Here is a 26,148-nt window from a genome sequence, read left to right as displayed (position 1 = left end):
AATGTTAAGAATGGCTTTATCTGACAGCTAGGATGACAGGCGATTTTATTTTCTTCTTTATGTTCATCAGCACCATGAAACTATTTTATAATTAACATTGTTTTTTTTACATTTTATTGAGGTATGATTTGCATGCTTAAAAAATTCATTCATTGCAACCATTCAATAATTTTTAGGAAATTTATGAAACTGTGCAACCATCAAACAAAATCTGGTTTTAGAACACTTCCATAATCCCTAATCCAATTACAGTCAGCCCTTGCTCCTGCACTGGCCCTAGGCAACTATTCAGATTACTTTTATAATAAGAAAAGTATTTTTTAAAACATACCAGTTTTATCAAGTTCCACTTGTTCAGAAGTAGTTGAAATTTGGGACCATATTTCATTCTGGAGCTTTTTCAGGAAGTTCTTACTGTAAGTTTCCAAGTCTGCATAGGACTTCAGCATGGAGAGCATCTGTCCCGGAGGGTAAGACACTATTTCTTCTAATTGGGTCTTGTTAGCTCCTTGGATGCCTGTGGCAAACACAGTTATGTCCTCCAGTCGGAGACTCAGGGCAGCCTCGCGCACCTGGTCATCGGACGGTCTGTGAGTGACCAGGACTGCAATCTGAGGCACTCCTTGTGCCCTCCTGCTACCATTTGAGGCTGAGAAGCCTTCTGCCCTCAGCTTCTCAAGGGCAACCCCTGCGTTGGATTTTCCAGCCCGCAGAGACAGCTTCTCAATTTGCTTCTGAAATTCCGATTGGGTTGTGCTTGATTTCAGAAGAGAAAGCGTCTGGGCTCTGTCACTGTAACTCATCAGGCCAAGCCGCAGGCAGTTTTCTTTCACACCCATGGAGGAGGAGATGTTCCTCAGGAAGCTCTGCAGGTTCCGGAGATCTTCTCTGGTCTCAAGAGACTCATCTACCAGGAACATGAGGTCAGCAAGGGAATCTTTCTGACACACCCTGGGAGAGGGAACTGTGGAGAGAAAGCATGAGGATTAGCACAAACCCCCGGCCCAGGGTGAGAAACGCACTTTGCAGATTGTCAACAGGCATCCGTGAAAATAGAAGTAGTCGTGACAGATGCAGTTAGCAATTTTTTTTAACTGAAAGAAAGATAAAAAGTCTGAACAAAGTTACATTGATCATTGACTCCAGAGGCTTTGCAATGCTCTTTCCTCTAACTGAAGAATGCTTCTTACTAATTTTCTTCCCACATCCCATCACCATGGACTTCATGACCACCACCACCAGTATAACCACCACTACCACCACCACCATCACCTCCACCTCCATCACCACCACCATGGTCTTCGTGATCATCAACACCAGTATGACCCCCATTACCAACAGCACCATCTCCTCCAACTTGACCACCATCACCACCACCATGGTCTTCACGATCACCAACACCAACACCATCACCATTACCGCCACCTCTACTATCCCTACCAACAACAATCACTACCACCACCAACAACCATCACTCTGCCACCACCAGCCTCACCTCCAGCAATGCCACCACCTTCATCTCCAACACTCTCACTACCACCACCTCCACCAGCCACCACTAAGACCTCCAAGTCCACCACCACCAGTATGAACCACCACCACTTTCAAGTGTTGGGATGCAGGCATGAATTAGTAGAAAAATCTCTGACCTCAGGGAGCTTACATTCTAGAGGCAGGTCAGATGAATAGATTATACCCCTTCAGACCACAATAAATGCTAGCAAGGAAACAAAACAGGTGACCTAACTGAGCTGCCCTATGCTATGGATGTGGGGTGAGGACTAGCTTATCTGAGACATAAATAAGTCAGGGAGGGTCTCTCTGACAGGATTACATTTGGGTTGAGATGTGAATGAAGAAAAAGATTCAGTTACATGTGGTTCAAAAGGAAGAGGATACTATTCAGCCATAAAAAATGACAACATAACACCATTTGTAGCAACATGGATGTCCCTGGAGAATGTCATTCTAAGTGAAGTAAGCCAGAAAGAGAAAGAAAAATACCATATGAGATTACTCATACGTGGAATCTAAAAAAAAAAAAACAAAACAGAACATAAATACAAAACAGAAACAGACTCATAGACATAGCATACAAACTTGTGGTTGCCAAGGGGGCAGGGGGTGGGAAGGGACAGACTGGGAGTTCGAAATTTGTAGATACTGACAGGCATGTGTAGAATAGATAAACAAGATTATACTGTATAGCACAGGGAAATATATACAAGATCTTGTGGTAGGTAGCTCACAGAGAAAAAAAAAGTGACAATAAATATATGTACGTTCATGTATAACTGAAAAATTGTGCTCTACACTGGAATTTGATACAACATTGTAAATTGACTATAACTCAATAAAAAAAAAAATTACTGAAAACAAAAAAAAAGGAAGACGAATTCTGGCAGAAAGGCCAGCAAGACGTAGGAACAAGCAAGAAGCCCAGAGCATGTATGTCTTAGCTGTGAAAAACATAAGCACAGAATCTGCCATCAAAAGTGATAACCTCATATATCCAGAGGGAACCCTAATTCAAAAAGACACCTGCACCCCAATGTTCATAGCAGCACTATTTACAATAGCCAAGACATGGGAACAACCTAAATGTCCATCAACAGACGACTGGATAAGGAAGCTGTGGTATATTTATACAATGGAATACTACTCAGCCATAAAAAAGAATAAAATAATGCGATTTGCAGCAACATGGATGTTCCTGGAGAATGTCATTCTAAGCAAAGTAAGCCAGAAAGATAAAGAAAAATACAGTAAGGTATCACTCATACATGGAATATATATAAAAAAAAAGGACAAATTAACTTATATATAAAACAGAAACAGACTCACAGACATAGAATACAGACTTGTGGTTGCTGGGGGAGAGGGGTGGAAAGGGATAAAGTGGTAGTTCGAGATTTGCAGATACTGACTGGTATATATAAAATAGATAAACAAGTTTATACTGTACAGCACAGGGAACTATATTCAATATCTTGTAGTAGTTCATGGTGAAAAAGAATATGAAAATGAATTTATGTATATTCAGGTATGACTGAAGCATTGTGCTGTGCACCAGAAATTGACACAAGATTGCAAGCTGACTATAACTCAATAAAAAAAGAAAAAAAGAAAAAGATAACCTCTACTTTTTTCTTTTGTATTTTGCTAAACACTGAAGAAGCTGGAGTTCAACTTCAAATTGGGGGAAACCTCAGAGCTGCTTTATTTGGTGTTGTGGGACCTCTTACTGCTTTGAATACATGATTAGTAATCAGCTGCCCTGTATACCTGTTTTCAGATTTCATTTCGACAAACAAGCACTGTAATTACAGCTATTAGAATAAAATCACTTTACTATTCAAAAGGGGGGGGGCAGCTAGGAGGCAGAATGGGCTGAACTTCTTTAGCAGATGGTGACACTCATGAAAGAGATTTTTACCTTAAGGAAAACACACACACACACACACACACACACACACACACACACACACACACACACACACACACACACACACACACACACACACACAAACTGAGAAGCAGCGCAGGAGAGGATGAGCCAATGGCGCGCGCGCCTGCAGGGCTGCCGCGTTGCAGCGCTTACAGCGCGCAGCGCCCCCTTCTCTACCCGGTCTCTGTCTAAGGCGTTGGTTCCCACCCAGTGTCCCTATATATTGACAAGCATTTGTTGAGTATTTACTGTGTGCCTCACACCGTGCCCAGCACTACGAGGGAAAGAGAACAGACAAGGATCTTATTCTTTATCCACAAGACTTTCACTGATTCACTCATTAAGAAACAGAGCACCGGCTCACTGCCAGGCACGGCGTAGACCCAAAGAACACGGAGGGGAATGGAAGTTACCGGTTCTGCCCTCGTGGTACTAAAGGTTCATGTGGGGGTGGAACCAACACAGAACTCGGTAATCTTACAGCCTGGGAAGTACGCAAGGAACTGGGAGACCGAAGAAAGGACTCTGAACCGAAAGCCTCGGGAGAGTAGGACTGAGGTTTACACAATGATTGAAATGATGGCAGGAGTGATTCAGCTGCAGGAAGGCTGGGGAGCACAAGAGGATTCCTGTGTCGGAGGAAACTCAGAAGCAAGTGCAGAAGGGGTGAGAGTAGGGTCCCGGTGCGGACACCGCCAGTACTTCCTTACGTCCAATCACGGAAACCAGAATGGGGTCTGCGAGAGAGGAGGGTGCAGCCCGTCCCATGGGGACGGGGCGCCTCTTCAACCAAGGGCTGCCTCACCTGCGCTTTCAGCGTGGGCTGCTCCCTCCGTGGACTGAGCCGCCTCCTTGAGGATCTGCGTCATGTTCAGGGAGAACGCGCCAAGGTCTCGGACCGTGCGGAGGCGGTAGTGGAACTGGGCCGTGGCCACGGCCTTCAGGGTCTCCTCGGACACACTCTGCGTCCCCACGGAGACGATCCGCACACCGTCTTTGCGCAGGGCCTCGGCGGCCTCTTCCACGGCATCCTCAGGCTCGGCCGAAGCCAGGACCACCAGGATCGGGGGAAACTGCTTCCTGTCCCTTCCGTTTGAGAAGTAGGTCCTGTGCGCCTCCCGGAGAGCGTTTCCCAGGCGCGGGGAGCCGCCCAGGAACCCGAAGTTCTTCTTGAGGTGGTTGAGCATGGCGCCCCGGCTCCTGAAGGCGCTGAGCTGGAACTCAGAGTGGAGCTCGTCGCTATACTGGGCCAGCCCCACGCGGTACTTCTCCACCTCTATAGGGAGGCTGCTGATCATCTTGGTGATGAACGTCTTCAGGAATGGGAAGGACTTCACTCCCAGCTGGTCGGAGCTGTCCACCAGGAACACCACGTCGGCGTACTCAGGGCCTGGCCCTATTAAAATAAGAGACAACAACCCCCAACAAGGTGATGGTTCAGCCTTGATGTTTTCTCACCAGTACTCCTTTGAGACTATGTCCTAGAGTTAAGGATCACTCAGAATCCCAAGGAAAGTGTCTTCTGGAGGTCTCACAGAAGAAACCATCCTTGTTTATGCTAAAATGTCAAACAAGAGGGCCTCTGTAAAGTTAGCGATAGATTTTTTTTTTCTCAACTGGATGCCAGGGTCAACCGACATTTTTTTTTCTTTTTTGGTTGTGGAACCCAAAACATTTTGACACTGTTCTAAAAGAATAAATGATGTGATACTGGAAAGGCCCCTAGTGGTCTGTGGACTAACTTCTGAAACAGCATGGAGTAAGCAGCTATCTTGGGTCGGAGCAGACAGAGATCTGAGATGGGGACGTGGGTATAGGGCTTTCCACGGGGAAGCAAAGAAAGAGGAGCAAGTGTGAAGCAAAGCAGGATGTGGCTGGATCCAAGGGGACTCTGGAGCATCCATTCCAGCAGAGTGTCCCCCTCTGGGGCAAGAGGGACAGTTTTTTGCCCTCGTCTATTAGTCCGTCATTGGCCGCAGACCTTCCCCAAGAACTGGAGGGAAGGAGCAGAGGATTATGGGCATATCCTCCAGGTTAAGGTGGTTCTGGAAAAGCCAAGAGCAATTCTCCTGAGAAAGTGGGGTTCAGCCTGAGCTGTGGCAGGTGATCCTCCCAGCAGCTGGGGCTGGGGGAGGTGTGCCAGCCTGATAAAGAGGGTCTGCACAAGGGGAGGCGCCAACCACGCTGACTTCAGCAGTCATGATCTGCCACCTCCACACTCTCAGTGAGAGACCTGCTGGTACATGTCTAACCAAGCAGGACATTTCTTTCAAAGTGACCCCGAAATTCATCAGGGAATCCTAGGGTCACAGAGCACAGAGCTAAAAACACTTTTTTTGAATGATGTTTTTAGTAATTACAGAAGAGTAGAAAACCCTAGCTCTCATATTCCAGATGTATATAAACTTTGCTCTGTGGGGTTCCTTTTTTTCCCTTTTCTTCCATTTATTAAGGCCAACCCACAGACTGACCTACAAAACAAATGGGTTGACTCTATTCACAGAGGCATGGAACATTGGAACTTAAGCAAATCAATGAATATTTAAAGTTTTTCTAGCCAGGTGTAGCATAATTCATGACTTTTGCCCATGGCTTTCTGTCATCTTTAAGAGCTTAAGTTTGCTTGATATTGTGTACCTCCAACTATGAAGAAATGTTGTCTACCTTGACTTTTTAGTAAATAAATACCTTCTTTCTATGTATTAAAATAAAGATTTGTTGAGACATAAAAATATGTATTTTCCTAAATAATAACAATCATAAAATATACTGGTACCTGGGCTCTGATCTGTCAGTGTTTCAGTCCAAAGGTTTAGGACAAATATAATTAGCAGGGTCTTCATCTTGTTAGTGAAGTTCTCTTGCTTTTACTCTGTTAAAAAAATGTTATTTACACCATGAAAAATTTCACTGTATAATAAGAAAAAACTACTAGGAAAGTCGTGTTCCAGCACAATACACTGTAAACAGGTATTTGTCAAAGCGATGCCAGGTGTTCATAAAACATTCATCAAGCATTTGAATATTTGTTGAAAACAGATAATGCTAGTATTTGTTGAGTCCTTACCATGGCTCAGATACTTTCTCAGTGCTTTATACATATTAGCTTATTTAATCCTTGCAACAGTCCTACAGGGAGGTACAACTACTGTAGCCACAGTGACAGATGAGGAAACAGGCACAGAGTGGCTTGGTAAGTGGTGGACCCAGCACCCTAACCCAGACAAGGCGACTGCAGAGCCATAAGCTCTTAACCACTGTGCTGTGAGCACTACACAAAATCTGTGAACTCGCAGAACTTACACAGTCACTATTCTTTACCCTCTATGTTTGTGTCAACTATAATTATTGTATATGTTCCCAACTTGGCTCAAAAATCCAACAGCTACTCATATTTCTTTCTTCATTAAACCCTTGTGAAAACTGTTCTCTCACTGGTGGTTATACTCAGTTTTACAAATTACTTTTAATTTCAGCATTTCTCCCCATGAGCTCACAATCAATCAGAAGTCTTCATGGGAAATTACAATCTTACAGAAATTCCACCAAGTCAAAGTTGTCCATTATTAATAGGGAAGTAGATAAAATGACCAATACTCAAAAATGGTGATGCCTTCAATGAGACACCAAAGGTGTAAGTGCCGAATTTTATTCTACAGTTGACCTTTCCAGGAGTTCTTTTGAAATTGCTAATCATACAGGAAGATTGAGAGAATCATTGGAAACTAGATTTGAAAGACATCCTATAGATCATTTAGATTAAACTCTTATTTTGCCAAGGAGGAAATTGAGGCTTCCCAGAAGTTGGTGGCTAAATCATATCAGCAACGACTTTCAAATCTATACACACTATATTCTAATACACCCTATATTTGACTTATTCATTAACTTAATTATTGGGACATAATTCACACCGTATAAAATTTAACCTTTAAAGTAGACAGTTTAATGTGTTTTAGTAGATTAACAGGATTTGCAGCCATTCTCACTAATACCAAAACATTTTCATGACCCTCAAAGAAACTCCATACCCATGAGCTGTTACTCCCAATTCTCCCCTTCCCAGAGTTCCCAGAAACCATTGATCTGCTTTCTTATTTATGGATTTACCCATTCTAGACATTAATATAAGTGGAACCATGTATTATGTGATCTTTTGTGTTTGGATTCTTTCATTTAACATAATGTTTTCAAGATTTATCCTCGTTGTGACATGCATCAGTACTTCATTCCTTTCATGCCTGAGTAATATTCCACTGTATGAATATACATTTAACAAATCTGTTCATCAGTTGGTGAATATTTGGGTTGTTTCTACTTTTTTTTGGCTATTATGAATAATGCTGCTATGAACATTTATGTACAAATTTTTGTGTGGGTATATGTTTTCATTGCTCTTGGGTAGACACCTAGGAGTAGAATTTTTGGTCTTATGGTAACTTTATGCTTAACACTTTGAGAAATTGCCAAATTGTTTTCCCAAGTGGCTCCATCATTTTACATTCCCACTGGTAAGGTACAAAGGTTCCAATTTCTCCACATTCTCCCCAACACTTGCTATTGTCCATTTACAGTAAATTTGATGATACAAAGGAACAGATCAACAAACTGGGAGGCACAGTGGTAAAAATCACCCGTCAAATAGAAAAAAATATTTTTAAAAAAATGAGGCTAGTTTAAGAGACTTCTGGGACAACATCAGACATACTAATGTTTGCACCATAGCAGTTCCAAAGGAAAAGAGAGAGAGAAAGGGGTAGATAACTTATTTGAAGTAGTAATAGCTGAAAAATTCCCTAACCTGGGAAAGGAAAAGGACAGCCAGGTCCAGGAAGCACAGAGAGTCTCAAATAAGATGAACCCAAAGAGATACACACACACACATACACACATTGTAATTAAAATTAAATTAAAGATAAAGAGAGAATATTAAAAGCAGAAAAAGCAATTAGACGTGCAAGGGAACTCCAATTAAGTCTATTAGCTGACTTTTCAGCAGAAACTATGTAAGCCACAAGGGAGTGGCACAATATATTTAAAGGAATGAAAGAAAAAAAATCCACAACCAAGAACCCTCTACCTGGCAAGGTTATAATTCAGATTTGAACGAGAGATCCAGAGTTTTACAGATAAGCAAAAGCTGAAACAGTTCAGCACCACTAAACCAGTTTTACAAGAAGTGTTAAAGGAACATCTCGAAGTAGAAAATAAAATACCACAACTAGAAAGACAAAAATTGCTAAGGGAAAAATCTCATTGGTAAAGGCAAATATACAGTAAAGGTAATGGATCACTACTTATAAAGCTAGTAGGAAAGTGAAAAGACACAGTAATAAAACCATCTATAGCCACGATAAGTAGATTAGGGGTACACAAAACAAAAAGATGTAAAATATGATGTCAAAACATTAAATGTGTGGTGAGGGGAGTACAAAGGCAGGGTGGTCAGAATGTGTTCGAACTTAAGAGATTATCAACTTAAAATAATCACACACACACAGAGCTCATGGTAACCATAAACCCAAATCTATAATGGATATAAACACACAAGACAGCGAAAGGAATCCAAACATAACACTAAGGATAGTCATCAAACCACAAGGGAAGAGAGCAAAAGAAGAAGAAAGAAGTCATATCAAGCAACTTTTCTGACCAAAATGGTATGAGATTAGAAATCAACTACAAGGAGGGGGAGGGTAGAGCTCAGGGGTAGAGCACGTGCTTAGCATGCATACTTCCTAGGTTCAATCCCCAGTACCTCCAATTAAATAAATAAATAAACCTAATTATCTCCTCCCCCCAAAAAATCCCAAATCCATAAAACCCAAATTCATAAAAAAAAATTTAAAAAATCAACCACAAGAACTACAAAAAACACAAACAAGAGGAGGCTAAACAATATGCTACTAAACAGCCAATGAGTAAATCAAAGAATTAAAGCAGTGAATCAAAAACACCTGGAGAAAAATAAAAATTGAAACACATGATCCAAAATCTATGGGACGCAGCAAAAGTGGTTCTAAGAGGGAAGCTTATAGTGATATAAGCCTACTTTAGCAAACAAGAATAATCTCAAATAAACAAGCTATCCTTATGCCTAAAATAACTAGAAAGACAAGAGCTAACAAAAGCCAATGTTAGTAAAGGAAATAAAAATAAGATCTGAGAAGAAATAAATGAAAAGGAGACTGAAAATAATAGAAAAAAATCAATGAAACTAAGCGCTGGTTCTTTGAAAAAATAAACAAAACTGATAAACCTTTAGACAAACTCATTAAGAAAAAGAAAAGAGAGCCCAAATCCATAAAATCATAAATGAAAGAGAACTTACAACTGACAACCGAGAAACAGAAAGGATCATAAGAGACTACTACAAACAACTCTATGCCAATAAAATGGACAACCTAGAAGAAATGGATGAATTCCTAGAAACATACAATCTCCCAAGACTGAATTAGGAAGAAATAGAAAATATGAACAGACTGATTACCAGTAATGAAATTGAATAAGTTATTTAAAAAAAACTCTCAACAAACAAAAAATCAGAATGAGACATTTTCACAGGTGAATTCTACCAAACAATTAGGGAAGAGTGAACACCTGTCCTTCTCAAAACATTACCAAAAATTGAAGAGTAAGGAATACTTTTGAACTCATTCTGTGAGGCTGGCATCATCCTGATACCAAAACCAGACAAGGGCACCACAAAAAAAGAAAATTACAGACCAATATGACTAATGAACATAGACGCAAAAATTCTCAACAAAATATCAGCAAACCAAATCTAACAATACATTAGAAGAATCATACACCGTGATCAAGTGGAATTTGTCCCAGGATGCAAGGATTTTTCAATATCTGCAAATCAGTCAATGTGATACAGCACATTAACAAATTGAAGAACAAAACCCATATGATCATCTCAATGCATGCAGAAAAAGCTTTTGACAAAATTCAACATTCATTTATGATAAAAAAAAAAAAAACTCTTCAGAAAGTGAGTATAGAGGGAAACACATCTCAACATAATAAAGGCCATATATGGTAAGTCCACATAATGCTAACATCATACTTAATGGCGAAAAGCTGAAAGCATTTCCTCTAAGATCAGGGACAAGAGAAGAATGCTCATTCTCATCACTTTTATTCAACATAGTATTGGAAATCCTAGACACAGCAATTGGACAGGAAAAAAGAAATGAAGGAATCCAAATTAGAAAAAAGCAGTTAAAACTGTAACTGTTTGCAGATGACATGATACAATATATGGAAAATCCTAAAGATGCTCCCCCAAAACTATTAGAACTAATACATGGATTCAGTAAACTTGCAGGTACAAACTTAATATACAGACATCTGCTGTGTTTCCATACACTAACAACAAACTATCAGAAAGAGAAATTAAGAAAACAATGCCATTTACAATTGCATAAAAAAGAATTAAATACCTAGGAATAAGTCTAACCAAGTACGTATTCGGAAAACTGTAAGACATTGATGAAAGAAACTGAAGATGACAAAAACAGATGCAAAGATACACTGTGCAAAAGGATTAGAAGAATACTGTTAAAATGACCATACCCGGCAAGGCAATCTACAGATTCTGTGCAATCCATATCAAAATAAGCAATGACATTTTTCCCAGAAATAAAGTAAATTCCAAAATTTGTATGAAAATGCAAAAGGCTTCAAATAACCAAAACAGTCTTGAGAAAGAACAAAGCTATAGGTATCACCCTCCTTGATTTCACACTACACTAGAAGTTACAGTCATCAAAACAGTACGGTATTGGCACAAAAACAGACACATGGATCAATGGAAAAGACAGAGCCCAGAAATGAACCCACACTAACATGGTCGATTAATTGATGACAAAGGAAGCAAGAATATACAATGGGGAAAAGACAGCCTCTTCAATAGCTGATACTGGGAAAACTGGACAGCTACACACAAAAGATTTAAACTGGACTACTTTCTCATATACCATATACAAAAATAAGCCCAAAATGGGTTAAAGACTTAAATGGTAAGACCTGAAACCAAAAGACTCCTTAGCAGAAAACATAGGCAGTTCACAGTTTGACATAGTCTTAGCAATATTTTTTGGATATGTCTCCTCAAGCAAGGCCAACAAAAGCAAAAATAAACAAATGGGACTACATAAAACTAAAAATCTTTTGCACAGTGAAGGAAACTATTAAAAATTTAAAAATTAAATTAAAATTAAAGGCAGCACAGTATGGGAGAAGATATTTGTAAACCGTATATCTGATAAGGGGTTAATATTCAAAATACTATTTTCAAATATATTCAAAATATTCAAAAGAACACATACAACTCAATATCAAAAAATACAATTAAAAAATTGACACAGGAACTGAATAGACATTTTCCAAAGAACACAGAGAGATGGCCAACAGACAGATGAAAAGATGATCAACACCTTTTGACAGGGAAATGCAAATCAAAGCTACAATGAGATAGCACCTCACATCTGTCAGAATGGCTATTATCAAAAAGACAATACATAACAAATGTTGACAAGGATGTGGAGAAAGGGGAACCTTCGTGCACTGTTGGTGGGAATGTAAATTGGTGCAGCCACTGTGGAAAACAGTATGACGTTTTCTCAAAAAATTAAAAATAGAACTACCATACAATCCATCAAATCCACTTCTGGCTATTTTTCTGAGGAAAACAAAGCACTAATTCAAAAAGAAATATGCACCCCCATGCTCATTGCAGCATTATTTACAATAGCCAAGATATGCAAGCAATCTAAGATTTCACAACCAATGACTAGATAAAGAAGACATGGGTTACATATACAATGGCATATTACTCAGCCATAAAAAGGAATGAAATCTTGCCACTTGTGACAATCAATACAGTTGATGTGCCCAGTTTGGATGATAAATTATGTGATCATTAAGAGTGGTGTGCCAAGGGCAGGGTGGTGGGAGCAGTCTGGACTAAAGATAGGCATAAAGGGGTGTGTGGAGACTTTAAAAACAATAATAAAATACAGTTGACCTGCTTTTTATCATCCCAATGAGCTAGCAATTCTAATCAATGTCAGTAACGATCTGCTTCTTCCTGGCTGCCTGGACCACTTCCACCACATCTCCATGTTGGTAAAACAGCTGATACACATCTCCATCCCTGGAGATAAAGCTCGTACCAGTTTGGACATACTTATGCATAAGAAAACGTCTGGAAGAATAAGTCATAATTTATGATGGTTGAATGCCAAGAGTCTCAATCTTAAAACTAAGATAGTTTAGCCTAAGCTAAAATATAGCCCCAACATAGCACAAATCTGAGGAATCCAAGAATAAATCTGAAATTGTATGCCAAACTTGTAAATGATTGTTGTTTTCTTAAAACTCGAGTAGCAGAGTTATAAACAACAGGCATTAGAGTTCAGGAACAATTGTCTCAGGCACGCTTTCTGGCTGGATTATTCCTGAAGCCACTGTGTTACAGATGCTTCTTTGCAACTGATGTCTGGTGAAGAGCATACTATTTGGAGATCTTTTTTTCCTTAAAACTTCCTTTTCTCTTCATTCTGTCTATGGTCCTTGTCATGTCTCGCATGAAGGTAGTTTAATGTAAATACCTTCTCTTAAAATTTTCAACTGACCGTTGACATCCCCCCTTGTTACAAATGGTCCTGAAATACGAAGAATTCAAAAATAGGACATTTTCCCTAAAAAGTTCATGGGCAAAATGGAAGTAAGTAAAAGTAAAGTCCAGTTCATAAAGATAAACTTTTTTTTAACATCGTGAGCGCAAATACACTAAGCCAAGGGTCAGCAAACTTTCCCTGTAAAGAACCAGATAGGAAGTATTTTAGGATTTGTGTCCAACACAAGTATTCAATTCTGTTCTTGCAAACTCTTGTTCTCGTTCAGCCACAGAAGGAGAAGCAGATATATAAGCACGGTTGCAGGACTGTGTTAGGACTTCTGTGGTCCTCCCACTTAGGGACCCCTCCCATCATAACAAAATAAATTAAAAATCACCTTTAAATAGCTTTAGATACTTGAATTATTTTTTTGTTTTAGGCAAAATTTAATAGACTTTTGTGGAAAAAAATAGACTTGTGTGGGCCCTAACATTGCATTTTTTTCTGATGTGAGAAAAATATTAAATATTTTTTACCCTAAAAGTTTGATATTTATTTTTCCTTCTGACTTTTAAAGAAATTAAGGCATTTCATGGCTTCTAAAAGTCCTATGGGCCCCATTCATTCTGCCTGCTGTACCTAGTAGATAAGTTGGCCCTGTGAGGCTGTGTTTCAATAAAACTATGGGTGGAGGAGCGTACACCTAGTAGAGCGTATGCTCAGCATGCTGGGTTCAATCCCCAGCACTTTCATTTAAATACATAAATAAAACTAATTAACTACCCGCCCCCCGCAAAAAGAGCTATGTTTGGCGGCAGGCTACCAACGCTGCACTAAATAATTTTACAAGTTTAGTATTATGATATAATCTCTATCATTCTGCCTGGTATTCGTTTTTAAATTTTAAAAACAATTGTTGATGCAATTATTCTTCCTAAATGTATCTACTTCATCCATACCTTATTAATATTCATATTAGCTGTTGAATCTACTTCCTTACTTATTTTTTATTTGAAAGTCCTTAATAATTATCGCTGACCAGTTGCATAGTACTTCACTATATTAATGTATCCTAATTTATTCAACCAATTCTCTATAGATGGATATTTAGATTGTTTCCAATTTTTTCACAGTTCTAAACAATGTTGCAATAAACCTCCCAGCACAGTGGGAGAAGTATTTTTATAGGATGACTTATTAGGGGTGGAAATTCTGCATCAAAGGGAATGTCTATCTAAAATTACTATCGATATTAAACAATTGCAACAAAAAAAGGTTACGTTAAATTATATTTCCCCCAGGAACATATGGGAGTCCTTATGTCCTCATCTCATCACACATTTTTTAGATTTTGGAACCCTGATTGCAGGGAGAAATTCATATTACACATGGTTCTTCGCATTTCTAGTTACTAGTGAGCCTAGGAATTATACTTCTCCTCTGAACTGTCTACCTAAGACCCTTCACAGCCATCTCTCCTCCTAAGTGTCTGTCTGGTAGTGATCTGGATACAGTCTTCACATTTATGAATATACACAGTCCTGGAAGTTTTATATTCTTTGTGGCTATTGTAGATGGAATCTTTTCTTCTACTCATTTTACTAAATAATTTTTACTGGCCACTTTACTGAAATTTCTTGTTGACTCATCTAGACTTTTCTAGTATATCCTTATTTGAAACAGAAATAATGATTACTTTGGCTCCTCCTTCTAAAATGTCTATATTCTTATATTATCTTATACTATTACACTGACCAGAACTTTGACAACAATGTTAAATAATGGTGGTCCCAATGTTTCTAACTTACTGGTAATATTTCAAGTGTTTCACCTTTAAGTGTGATATCCTGGCAGTTGGTTTGTAATATATATTTCTAACCATGTTAAGAAAATATCCCATCTTCTCATTTAAACCTCAGATTTAAGAAAATCAAGAACAGCTACTAAAAAAAACCCCAGCTACTAAATATTACCCAATGCCTTTTCAGTATCTACCGCAATTACCATGTATGCTTTTTCTTTTATAATCTAATGGTATGTTGATCTTTAACAAAATATTAGTAATTGATTAGAGTTCTTAATATTTACTATTCTTGAACAAACTCCACTTGATCATCCTGTATTCTGTTTTATGTGCTATTGGACTTTACTTGCTAATGCCCGATTCAGGAAATTCGCATCATTGTTCGGAACTGAGGAATGCCTGTCTTTTACTTCCTGTCAGCTATCTTTGGTTTTGTATCAGTTCTCCTGGATTCCTAAGGATGATTTGGAAGCTGCTCTTCTTTCTCTTTGCTTCAAAACATTTTTTAAGGTAAGAATTAATTCTTTGTTCAAATGTTCCAATGTCCCCCAAATACATTTTATAGTTGAGATTTTTGAACCAGTATCCGTCAAAGTTCACATATTGTGTTTGCTTCTAACATCTCTGTAACTTCTTTTATTCTGGGACATTCCTCTGCATTTTCTTTCATAACATTGACTTTTTATGGAGTCCAAACCTTTCTTTGTATAAAGCGAATCACAGTCTGGTTCTCATTATTTCATCCTTGTGTCATTTTATTTAGTCTTCAACCTCTAGATTTCCCATAAATGAAAGTGAGGTCTAGAAGCGTGATTTGCCTTGGAGTGAACGTATGTCAGCAAGAGGCGCCTTAGGTGACGCTGTATCGCCTTAGGTAAGCTCCTGATGTGAGATTTCCCACCTGAGTAAGCCTCGCTTTAGCCTATTTTGTTAAAACGTAGTGACTGACAAGGTTCCTCATTGTGAAGTCCTTTATTTCCCACTTTCCAATTAATAAGTCATCTGTGGAATGATTTATGTCACCATCTGACTATAATGTTCTCCAACATTTAACAGAATGATTTTATTATCCACTGATGTTCCTTTCCCAATCCATTATTACATTGGTGGTTTCAGGAATCTGAGAATGTGGTAATATTGTCCCTTTTTTGGAATATACTGAGGTTTCCCTTGTGACTGAATTTAGGCTCACTTTTTTAAATGATTAGTGGATGCTTGAAAAGAAAGTATGTTTTTCCTGATGTTACAAAATTTATTAATAGTCTATTGGATCATCCTTATTTATTTTTGCCTGTCTCATCTCTCAAGAACTAAGGTAAGTACATCAGTGTTTCCTTCACACTGTATTTTCATCAATTCTCTTTTATTTCCTACATTTTAGCTTTATATAGCTCTATACCATACTAGTTATTTCCTAAGGTTGTGATAGTAATATCTTCATCGTGGACTGTAGTCTTCATTTGTTTATCCTTACAATGTGACCTTTGATAACAGTTTGCACCATCCCTAGATCAGAAGCTCAGTCAGTGCTTTGGGTCACTGTTGCATCTCCAGACTTTACTGGTACCTAGGCAGTAGTTAGTACTCAATACATACTAGTTTTTATTTTTTATGTTTAAAAAAATTTTTACTGAAGTGTAGTTGACTTACAATGTTAGTTTCAGGTATCAGCAAAGTGATTCAGTTAAACATGTATATGCATATGTATTTTTCCTTTTCAGATTCTTTTCCATTATATGTTATTACAAGAAATTGAATACAGTTCCCTGTGCTATACAGTAGGTCCTTGTTGTTTATCTACTTTGTATATAGTAGTGTGTATGTTAATCCCCAACCCCTAATTTATCCCTTCCTACCCTTTCCCCTTCGGTAACCAGTTTCTTTTTTATGTCTGTAAGTCTGTTTTTGGTTTGCAAATCGAATTTGTATTTTGGGGGCGGGGATTCCACGTATAAGTGATATGATGTTTATCTTTCTTTGTCTGACTTACTTAATATGATAATCTCTAGGTCCATCTTTGGTTTTTTAAAAAAGAAGCAAAAACAGAAAAAGAAAGAGAGAGAAAAGAAAGGGAAGGAAGTTAAAAAAGCACTCAGCAGGCCTCACTTAATACATTTTTTATTGCTCTCAGTATTATCTGGTATAACATTATAATCCCTGTTTTCTCTTGGTATATCATTAATATCAATTATCAAATCTCTTTATTTTAGATATATCCCTAGTAGAGAGCATTTGGCTGAATTCAGCTTTTTGATCTGACCTGGGAATATTTTCAAGAGGGGAATTTAAACTCAATTTTATGTCATAAAGTATGTCTTGGCTTACTTCTGCCACCCCCATTTTATATATTATTCTCTACTTTTCCCTACTGGTTTCTTTTTATTGAAGTACATTTGATTTACAGTGTTGTGTTAATTTCTGGTGGACAGCACAGCGATTCAGTTTTACATTTATATACATATATTCTTTTTCATTATAGGTTTCTTATACTATATCCTTTCTTGCAAGAATTAGAATTCATACTTTGTGATCCCAATACAACAGGTATTTTCACTTTATTTCTAAGTTTAAATAGAAGTAATGCACTCTAGAAGTACACATATATTCTTGGGTTCTTTATTTTGATTGATCTTTCTGCCATCAAAAGCAACCAGATCAGCTCTGTCCAGGAGAAATGGAACGCAAGCCAAGGAAGTAATTTAAAAGATTTTAGTAGCCACATTAGCAAAGAAATAGGTGAAATTAATTAAATAATATCTTTTACTTAACCTAACGTATCTAAAATATAATTTTAATATATTATCAATAGGAAGATTAGTAATGAAATACTGCACATTCTTTTTTCATGCTGAGTTCTCACAATCTAGTGTGTATTTCACTCCTATGGTGGGTCTCAATTCAGACTCACCATGTTGCAAGTGGTCAACAGCCATGTATGGTGAGTGGCTACCACACTGGTCACACACAGAAAATGACAATGTTTAGGTCCTCAACCCAAAGCCTTCCACCCCACTGCTCCAGGCCAAGGAGAGCAGTATCTTAGCACATCCATCGTCCTTACAACATACACCAGGTAGGAAGTGCTGGGCTGGATGACTTTTAGGAAGTGGTTCATTAAGACAGTGCTTCTCAATCACCTCACACCAGTCGGAATGGCTGTTATTAAATAGTCCACAATCAACAGATGCTAGAGAGAGTGTGGAGAGAAAGGAACCCTCCTACACTGTTGATGGGAATTTAAATTGGTGCAGCCCCTTTGGAAAACAATATGGGGGTTCCTTAAAAAACTAAAAATAGACAACATATGATCCAGCAATCCCATTTCTGGGCATATATCTGGAGAAAACTCTAATTCAAAAAGATACATGCACTCCAATGTTCATAGCAGCATTATTTTACAATAGCCAAGACATGGAAACAACCCAAATATCCATCAACAGATGACTGGATAAAGAAGATGTGGTGTGTGTGTGGGGGTGGTGTGTGTGTGTGGGGGTGTGTGTGTAGGGGTGTGGGGGTGTGTGTGTGTGTGGGTGGTGGAATATTACTCAGCCATAAAAAAGAATGGAATAATGCCATTTGCAGCCATGTGGTTGGACCTAGAGATTATCATATTAAGTGAAGTAAGTCAGACAGAGAAAGATAAATATCATATGACATCACATATATGTGATCTAAAAAAATGATACAAATTTAATTTATAAACCACAAGTAGATTCAGGGACATAGAAAACAAACTATGGTTACCAAAGGGGAAAGGGCGGGGGAGGGATAAATTAGAAGTTTGATATTAACAGATACACATTACTACATAAAAATAGATAAACAACAAGGACCTACTGCATAGCACAGGGAACTACATTCAATTTCTTGTAACAACCAATAATGGAAAAGAAACTGAGTTGCTTTGCTGTACACCTGAAACTAACATTGTAAATCAACTACACTTCGAATAAAAACTAAACTAAACTAAAATAATAATGTTAAAAAAAAAAAAAAGACAGTATTTCTCAAGCTTTAATATGCACAAGAATTACCTGGGCATCTTTTTAATTTTTTTAACATTTTTTAATTGAGTTATAGTCATTTTACAGTTTTGGGTCAAATTCCAGTGTAGAGCATCTTTTTTAAATGCAGGGTCTGATTCAGTAGTTCTGGAGTGGGCCCTGAGATTCTGCATTTTTAACAATCCCTTAAATTAGGATGCTGGTCTTCTGAAAACACCTTGAGTTAGTAAAAGATTAGGTTATATCTACTGAGGTGTGACATAACTGAGAATCTCTTTCTGATACCTTTTCAACTAGCCACCTAGAGCAATCGAAATCAGTGCTAATAGAAATAGAACACAAGGCATATACAGAATGTGACTGTAGAATCCTTGGGTCTCATTCCTTTTGTTTTCCCTCTTAGCTCTTTGCCTCTGAGTTATTATCTTCTGGAATCTGATGTTATGGAGATAATTCATATGGCTAGCCAAATTTATTTTTAATTTTTCTGCCTGGAAGTTTACCAATTGTCCTCAATAACATCATGGTAATTTTTGTTTTTGTTTTCTGGAATATAACGAGGTTTTTGATCCTGCCAGATGTTCTTTTACTTTGGGAAAGTTTTCATCTAATTCCATATTTCCTCAATTAGAAGATTTTTTCACATTCAGTCTTAAACTGATTAATAACTTGTAAGTAGATTGTTTATTTAATAATTTACTGTTTCTTTTTATTCCCCCAAAAGCTATTTTGTTTTTTTATTTTTTTAATTTTATTTTATCGAGTTATAGTCATTTACAATGTTGTGTCAATTTCCAGTGCAGAGCACAATTTTTCAGTTATACATGAACATACATACATTCATTGTCACATTCTTTTTCACCGTGAGCTACCACAAGATCTTGTGTGTATTTCCCTGTGCTATACAGAATAATCTTGTCTTTCTATTCTATATATACCTGTCAGTATCTACAAATTTCGAACTTCCAGTCTGTCCCTTCCCACTCCACTCCCCCCCGGCAACCACAAGTTTGTATTCTATGTCTATGAGTCTGTTTCTGTTTTGTATTTATGTTCATTTGTCTTTTTCCTTTTCTTTTTTTTTCCCTCAGAAACTATTTTGAAATTAATGGTACATCTTGAAATTAATGATAGTTTGAGATCAAATACGTTTTACATTTATTTCAGTTCCTTTTGGTCTCTTTTCTTTTTCCCATGAAGTCCACATAGTCCCATGCTGTTTCTCTGTTGTTTTCCATCACTATTACTCTCTTTCACCAGTTTTTCCCTCTGCGATCTGTGAAATTTTTCCCCAAGCTGGCAAAATGCTGATTGGAACCCAGGCAGGTGGGCTCTAAGTCCAAACTCAGTTTTCCACACGGCTGACTTACATCTAGCTGTTTCTAGTTCGGGTTTGGGTTTTGTAATGGTCTTATTCTCCTTCTGTGCCTTCCTTGGCTTTGCCTTTCACTATCTCTTGCATTTTTTTGTGCTCTTTCTTTACAAAACCTGTTTTCTCTGACACCTTAGAGTTTGGAGTCATTTTCTTCTGTTTCCTGGAATAATTCTTCATCTTTGTTTTGCATGTAACATAAATATTTCCTTGTTTATTGGAAGTGTTTTTGCATTAGACCCATACTGGTGCTATGGGTTTTCTGTGCAGCCTCTGAGTGTGTGTGTGGGGTGGCTGTTTGAGGTAGGAGTGTGAGGTGAGGGCAGTAAAGTTTGGATCCAACAGAAGTTGGTCCTGTACATTTCATGTTCATGGTTCTCAGCTATTTTGTAGTTTATTGCTATTAAGAACAGACACTTTCCTCTCATCATACTTTTGGCTGCTTGTTACTACTTATAGAGAAGCTATTGATTTTTTTTTCTGGATTTATTTTGTCATCAGGAATCTCAACTAACTCAATTAATTTTCCATTGTTTCTTTTAGTTATGGTCCACCTGGACCAACAAGCATTTATGTGTTTCTTATTATGTGTCACGATTCTTTGTCTTTATCTTTACAACGTCTTTGTGAGGTGAGTGCTACTACTTGCCCATAAGACAGGAGAAGATAGTAATGTTAAATGTCTTACCCATGTTCACACAGCTAGGAAGGGATGAAATGTTGATTGGAACCCAGGTAAGTGGGATCGTAAATCATTCTACCATTTGCAAATTTTGATTATGTTATCTCTCAAATTTGTGTGTTTTTAACAAATGCACAAATTTGTTTTCTTACTTAATTGTAATCATTGAAATAAAGTATGTGGAGTCACCTTAACTTTCTCATTTCTTCTACAACCTGCACCCTCTCCATGAAGGAGATGAACGGCGTGTCAGGAAAGCTGAGGTCTAGGGTAGCTCTGTACTAACTGGGCATGAGCTCTTGGGCAAGGTTTTAATAATCCCAAGCCTCAAATTTCTCATCAGTGAAGTGGTAATAAAAAAAAAAAAAGTAGATGTGTTTATGTGTTTAACTTTGGATATCACTGTGAGATTTAAATACAACCACTTTAATAAACTGCTTCAAGACCTAGACAGAGATACCATTATTACCACAATATCACACTCAGATTACTTCTCCTCCAAGGGGCTGTCCGCTTGACTTGAACATCCTCAAGCCATCGAGTTGCCTAGAAACTTCTATTGTTACATTTTCTCTTCCACCTTCTATTCCTCAGTGCACACACACGTGCAAACCACTACCCACCACAACCACGGTCACTTGCTCTTCTCCAAAGAACCATTCTTGTCCGGCATCCATGCTGCGGAGGCCTCTAGCTGCCTCCCTATTACCTGATGTTCCACCTTTCTTTATTAAGAGAACCTCCATACCAATAGATGGATGGGGCAACATGCTCAGCAATAAGAACATAGTTCCAAACCTCCTTTGTAGCAAAGGTTAGCTGATGAAATATACACAGAAAGTAGATGGCCCAGCAGAAAAGTAGGTCTTTGTGCACAGTAATTGTGCCCATAATACTGATGAAGAAACTGAGGGTCAGAGCGGTAATACAGCTTGTCTCAAAACTGGAGGTCTCTCTGCCTGCAGAGATATGCTCTTTCCACTGCCCTACACTGCCTTTACAAAGATCTCTTCTCCTATTCTTGGCTCTTCGTGTCCCTTAATATCTTCCAAAATGATGATTAGCTAATCATGTTAAGGGAGAAGGTTCAGGGTGTCACCTGGGACCCTCAAATAATTTGAAATTTTACAACAGCCTTTCAGAGACTAAGTCTTGAATCACAGTATGCCCCCAAAGAGTGGCTTGAAGGATCAGAATTCAGACAAGTCAGAGGAACCTAGGGCAGTACCACTGGGCACTGGAGATTGACAAGGGTGACAGATGCTCACAACTGTGACACGCACCACCAGCTGGCTCTTCCTTAGAAGCTGGCATGCATTTTGCTTGTATCTTAGGCTCCAGTTTTACTCAGTACCCACCTCCTCCTCCTCTGCAGAGAGGACCTGGATCTGAGATCCTATGAAATAGACAGGAACATCCTAAAAGCAGACTGCAATGCAATGAAAAGGACACATCTCAGGGGAGTTTCTGTCCTCTATTGTCAGAGCTAAAGGGTAGATAATCCCGGACTCAAAATTCTTCCCTTCTAAAAGGTGATTTGAACTTGGAGGAGGAAAATCACAACATCCAATAACATGAAAACAAGACCTAGGTTGTAAATCTCCTACTTCATTACAGAAGGAGGCTGAGTACATGCTCTTTGAATACTTAGGAACAAGCATGTGCAGTCATGATTCAGGCGAATATTTACCGTGGCATACTGTATTTTCACAGGCCTGTGACATACCTAGCAGTGGCTTCCAATTTCACCAACACGTCCAAAGCTGATTTGAAACAGAAGTTAGTCTTTGAAATCTGTGAACAAGGCTTTTAGATGTTTTAACTTAAAATGTGCATACATAATTAGTGATAGGATCGTGATATTAAGTATTTTCTCTGTTTTAACATATTAATAAGGATTCAGTGTGACAACCATACAACAGGTAGGGAACTCTGGGGAGATACTGTGGGATGCTGCCAGCAAGTGCTACCTCAAAACTATACATCCTGCCTCCAAAACTCAAAAACAAAAACAAAACAAAAACCATACATCCTTATGTGTACAATGGATACTACTCAACCATAAAAAAATAATAAAATAATGCCATTTGCAGCAATATGGATGGACCCAGAGATTATCATTCAAAGTGAAGTAAGCCAGAAAGAGAAAGAAAAATACCATAGGGTATCACTCATATGTGGAATCTTTAAAAAAAAAGACAAATGAACTTATTTACAAAACTGAAAGAGACTCACATAGAAAGCAAACTTATGGTTACCAGGGGGGAAAGGGAGTGGGAAGGGATAAACTCGGAGTTCAGGATTTGCAGACACTTACTACATATAAAATAGATAAACAGCAAGTTTATACTGTATAGCTCAGGGAACTATATTCAATGTCTTATAATAACCTATAATGAGAAAGAATATGAAACAAATATATGTGCACATGTATGACTGAACCATTATGCTGTGCACCAGAAATTGACACAACATTGGAAACTGACTATACTTCAATAAAAATTTTTTTAAGATAAACCATACATCCCGTATCCACCCATAGATGAGAGGAAAACAGAAATTTGCATTTGCTCCAAAGTTTCCAAATGAGTCAGTAGTGGATTTAGATTTAATATTTAAATTAAGCCACCCAAAGATTAGACAAAGGAGAACCAAACAACACAACTGACACCAGACCAATCATAGAACCTTCATCATCCAGTATTTCATGAATGGGGTCCCTGGTTCATCAGCAGAAACTGTTCAGAAACTTGCAGAATGGGGAACCACATGATTTGGGTATACATGGCATCCATATTTGTTTCTAAGGAGCTTCCCCAAAGCAATGGATTTCTTCTCCGAGTTTGTACAAGGCAGCTTGCTGTGGCATTGGACTCCTCAGAGAAGACAACTAATTGTCTCTCTCACTTTGATTCTTAAGAAATCTCAGGGACTCTATTTATTCTATTCATAAAATATATCACGGCATGCAAATATCAGTACAAAGATCAAAAAATGTGTCTTGCCAATGTGAAAGTGAAGCTTTTTTTTCCTTTAAGATTTCCTTCAGAACTCTCAAAATAAATACCTCTTCCAAAATATCTATGCTGGCATTCCAGGTTAACAACAAGAACAAAAATCAACTTCAGAAGGCACACTTAAATACCTAAAGCCAAAATAAAAGTGCGGTATGAAGCACTACACCAAATTACAAAGATCTTGGTTAAGAAAAAAATACACCAGTTTGGAGATCCTAAGAACCAGTACCTCCCTCCTTCATTTTGATAGAACCTTGCACATAGAATAAACTCAGAAATGTTCGTTAACGCCAGTTAAGTGCTGTTTTGAGGAAAGCTTAAAGATGTTAGTTCACAGTTTGAAACAGAATAGCAATCCCCACCAACCATGAGTATTTCAAAGTTCTTGTTAGGCAATTTCTGAATATATCCCTGTATCTAATGCCTTATGGCTCAGGGTCCCTGCACCCACCTCTGTTTATTTGCCGGTTCCTGCGTGGGGTGAGGGGCCCAAGTGCTAGCCTAAATGACCTGTATGTCAGTGGTTATCAAACTTCAGCTGCATAAGAATCTCCAGGGGGGCTTGTTAACACACGCATTTCAGAGCCCATCCCTCCCCGCCCCGGAGATTCGGGCTCAGCAGGTGCGGGGTGGGGCCCGTTAATTCGCAGTTCTAACAAGGTTCCAGGGTATGGAGCTGCTTCTAGTCCTTGGACCACACTTTCGATAGCCCTGCTCCAAGGTCCTTTCCAATTCTAAAAACCCAGTCTCAACCTTTTGCAAAATTCCTTGAAGTCCGGGATATAGGGCGTCCTCCAGGTGCGAAATCATCAGAATGTACTCACGCCTAGGCACCTGTCCTCCTCCGCCCCCTTCAGGTCCCAAACCCCCGCACGCCGCACTCACCGAGCTTTCCTGGGGTCTGGGGCCACTGAGAACCCCGCAGAGTACCCCAGCTCCCCGAGGGCTGCAGGAGCGCCGGGGCGCAGTGCCCGCGCGCGGCCGGCCGGGGAAGAGCGCGGAGCCGGGAAGCGGCCGGGAAGCCGCAGGTGGTACCCGGAGCGCAGCGCCCGCGCGGCTCTTTAAAGCCGGCGCTGACCCTTGACCTCAGCTTGCAGGCTGACGATGAACTCCTCCCGCGTTTCATGTGAGTGTCCGGAGACGCTCCAGCTGTTGGCTCTGACGAGCCGTTTCGGGGGAAGACGGGGGCTGCCAAAAAAGAACTTGAGAAGGCAGTTTCTCAGAAACCTAGGACAACCTTTATCTGCTGGCCGCTGAGTTGAGGCCACCGCTGCTACTGGGCTGAGGACTGGCCGGCCATTTGGCTCCAGCGGGTTCCTCAGCGGTTTCCTCCGCTACCCTGCAGAGAACCAGAGGACAGTCTCGAGGGCGGGGGCTGGGGGGAGGACAGGGCGATGTCCCGAAGCGGAGGTCGGAGAGGGACCAGAGAGCGCACCTGTACAGGTATCAGGAGCTGCCCTGCAGCGCCCTGGAACGGGAGCCAGGGAAGTGGGGCAGGCATCAAAAATCAAGTTCTGATTTCTCACAGAGATGACAATGAAGAACTTGAAGGCTTTTTTTTTTTTTTTTAACTGTAGGTAAATTACACCACAACAAAACAACTTAAGAAACCTAATGACAGTAGTGGATATAATAAATCAAATTTAAAAACAATCTGAGACCATACTGACGCTAAAAATTGTAAATAAATCAATGGAGAGAAGGAGCAAAAGACCTTCTTTATCACAGAATGCCAACTAATAAATGTACAAGGAATGAAAAAGTTAAAACAGCAACATTTTCGAAGCTATCATCATAACTGGGCAAAAGAGGCATTAAGATTTTTGATGAAAATTTGCTGGAGAACAAGATTTTTATACAGATTACTTTTTTAAACTGAAGTATAGCTGAGTTATAATGTTCTGTCAGTTTCTGGTCTACAGCATAGTGATTCAGTTACACATAGATATTCTTTTTCAGATTCTTTTTCATTGTAAGTTATTTTAAGATGTTAAATGTAGTTCCCTGTGCTATACAGTAGGAATTTGTTGTTTATCTAGAGGGGCTTTTTTTAATGTTTGTTTGTTTGTTTGTTTGTTTCTCATGGACATGGACCCACAGTTGGGATTTTATAGGTAAACATGTTCCCAGCTTGTGCAGTTGGATTCAATCTTTTATTTGTTTTAGTCTGTTGCTGTAGCCTGCCTGCT

At 38.9% G+C, this 26,148-nt stretch overlaps 1 protein-coding gene across 1 annotated transcript in view; it reads right to left on the bottom strand.

Annotated features, from left to right (window-relative positions):
- Nucleotides 1-25,113, bottom strand: part of COL6A5 (collagen type VI alpha 5 chain) — a 117,076-nt gene extending 91,963 nt beyond the window's left edge. Inside the window, 4 exon segments of the mRNA XM_014566446.2 lie at nt 332-964; nt 4,254-4,844; nt 6,225-6,320; nt 24,845-25,113. Coding sequence (XP_014421932.2) covers nt 332-964; nt 4,254-4,844; nt 6,225-6,291 — 1,291 coding nt within the window. The 5' untranslated portion in view covers nt 6,292-6,320; nt 24,845-25,113.
- Nucleotides 25,114-26,148: the final 1,035 nt, after the last annotated feature.

This window comes from Camelus ferus, chromosome 1, assembly GCF_009834535.1.
Source record: "Camelus ferus isolate YT-003-E chromosome 1, BCGSAC_Cfer_1.0, whole genome shotgun sequence".
Classification (NCBI taxonomy): Eukaryota; Metazoa; Chordata; class Mammalia; order Artiodactyla; family Camelidae; genus Camelus; species Camelus ferus.
Note: the sequence above shows the minus strand (reverse complement) of the source record. Positions and strands in the feature narration are given on the sequence as shown.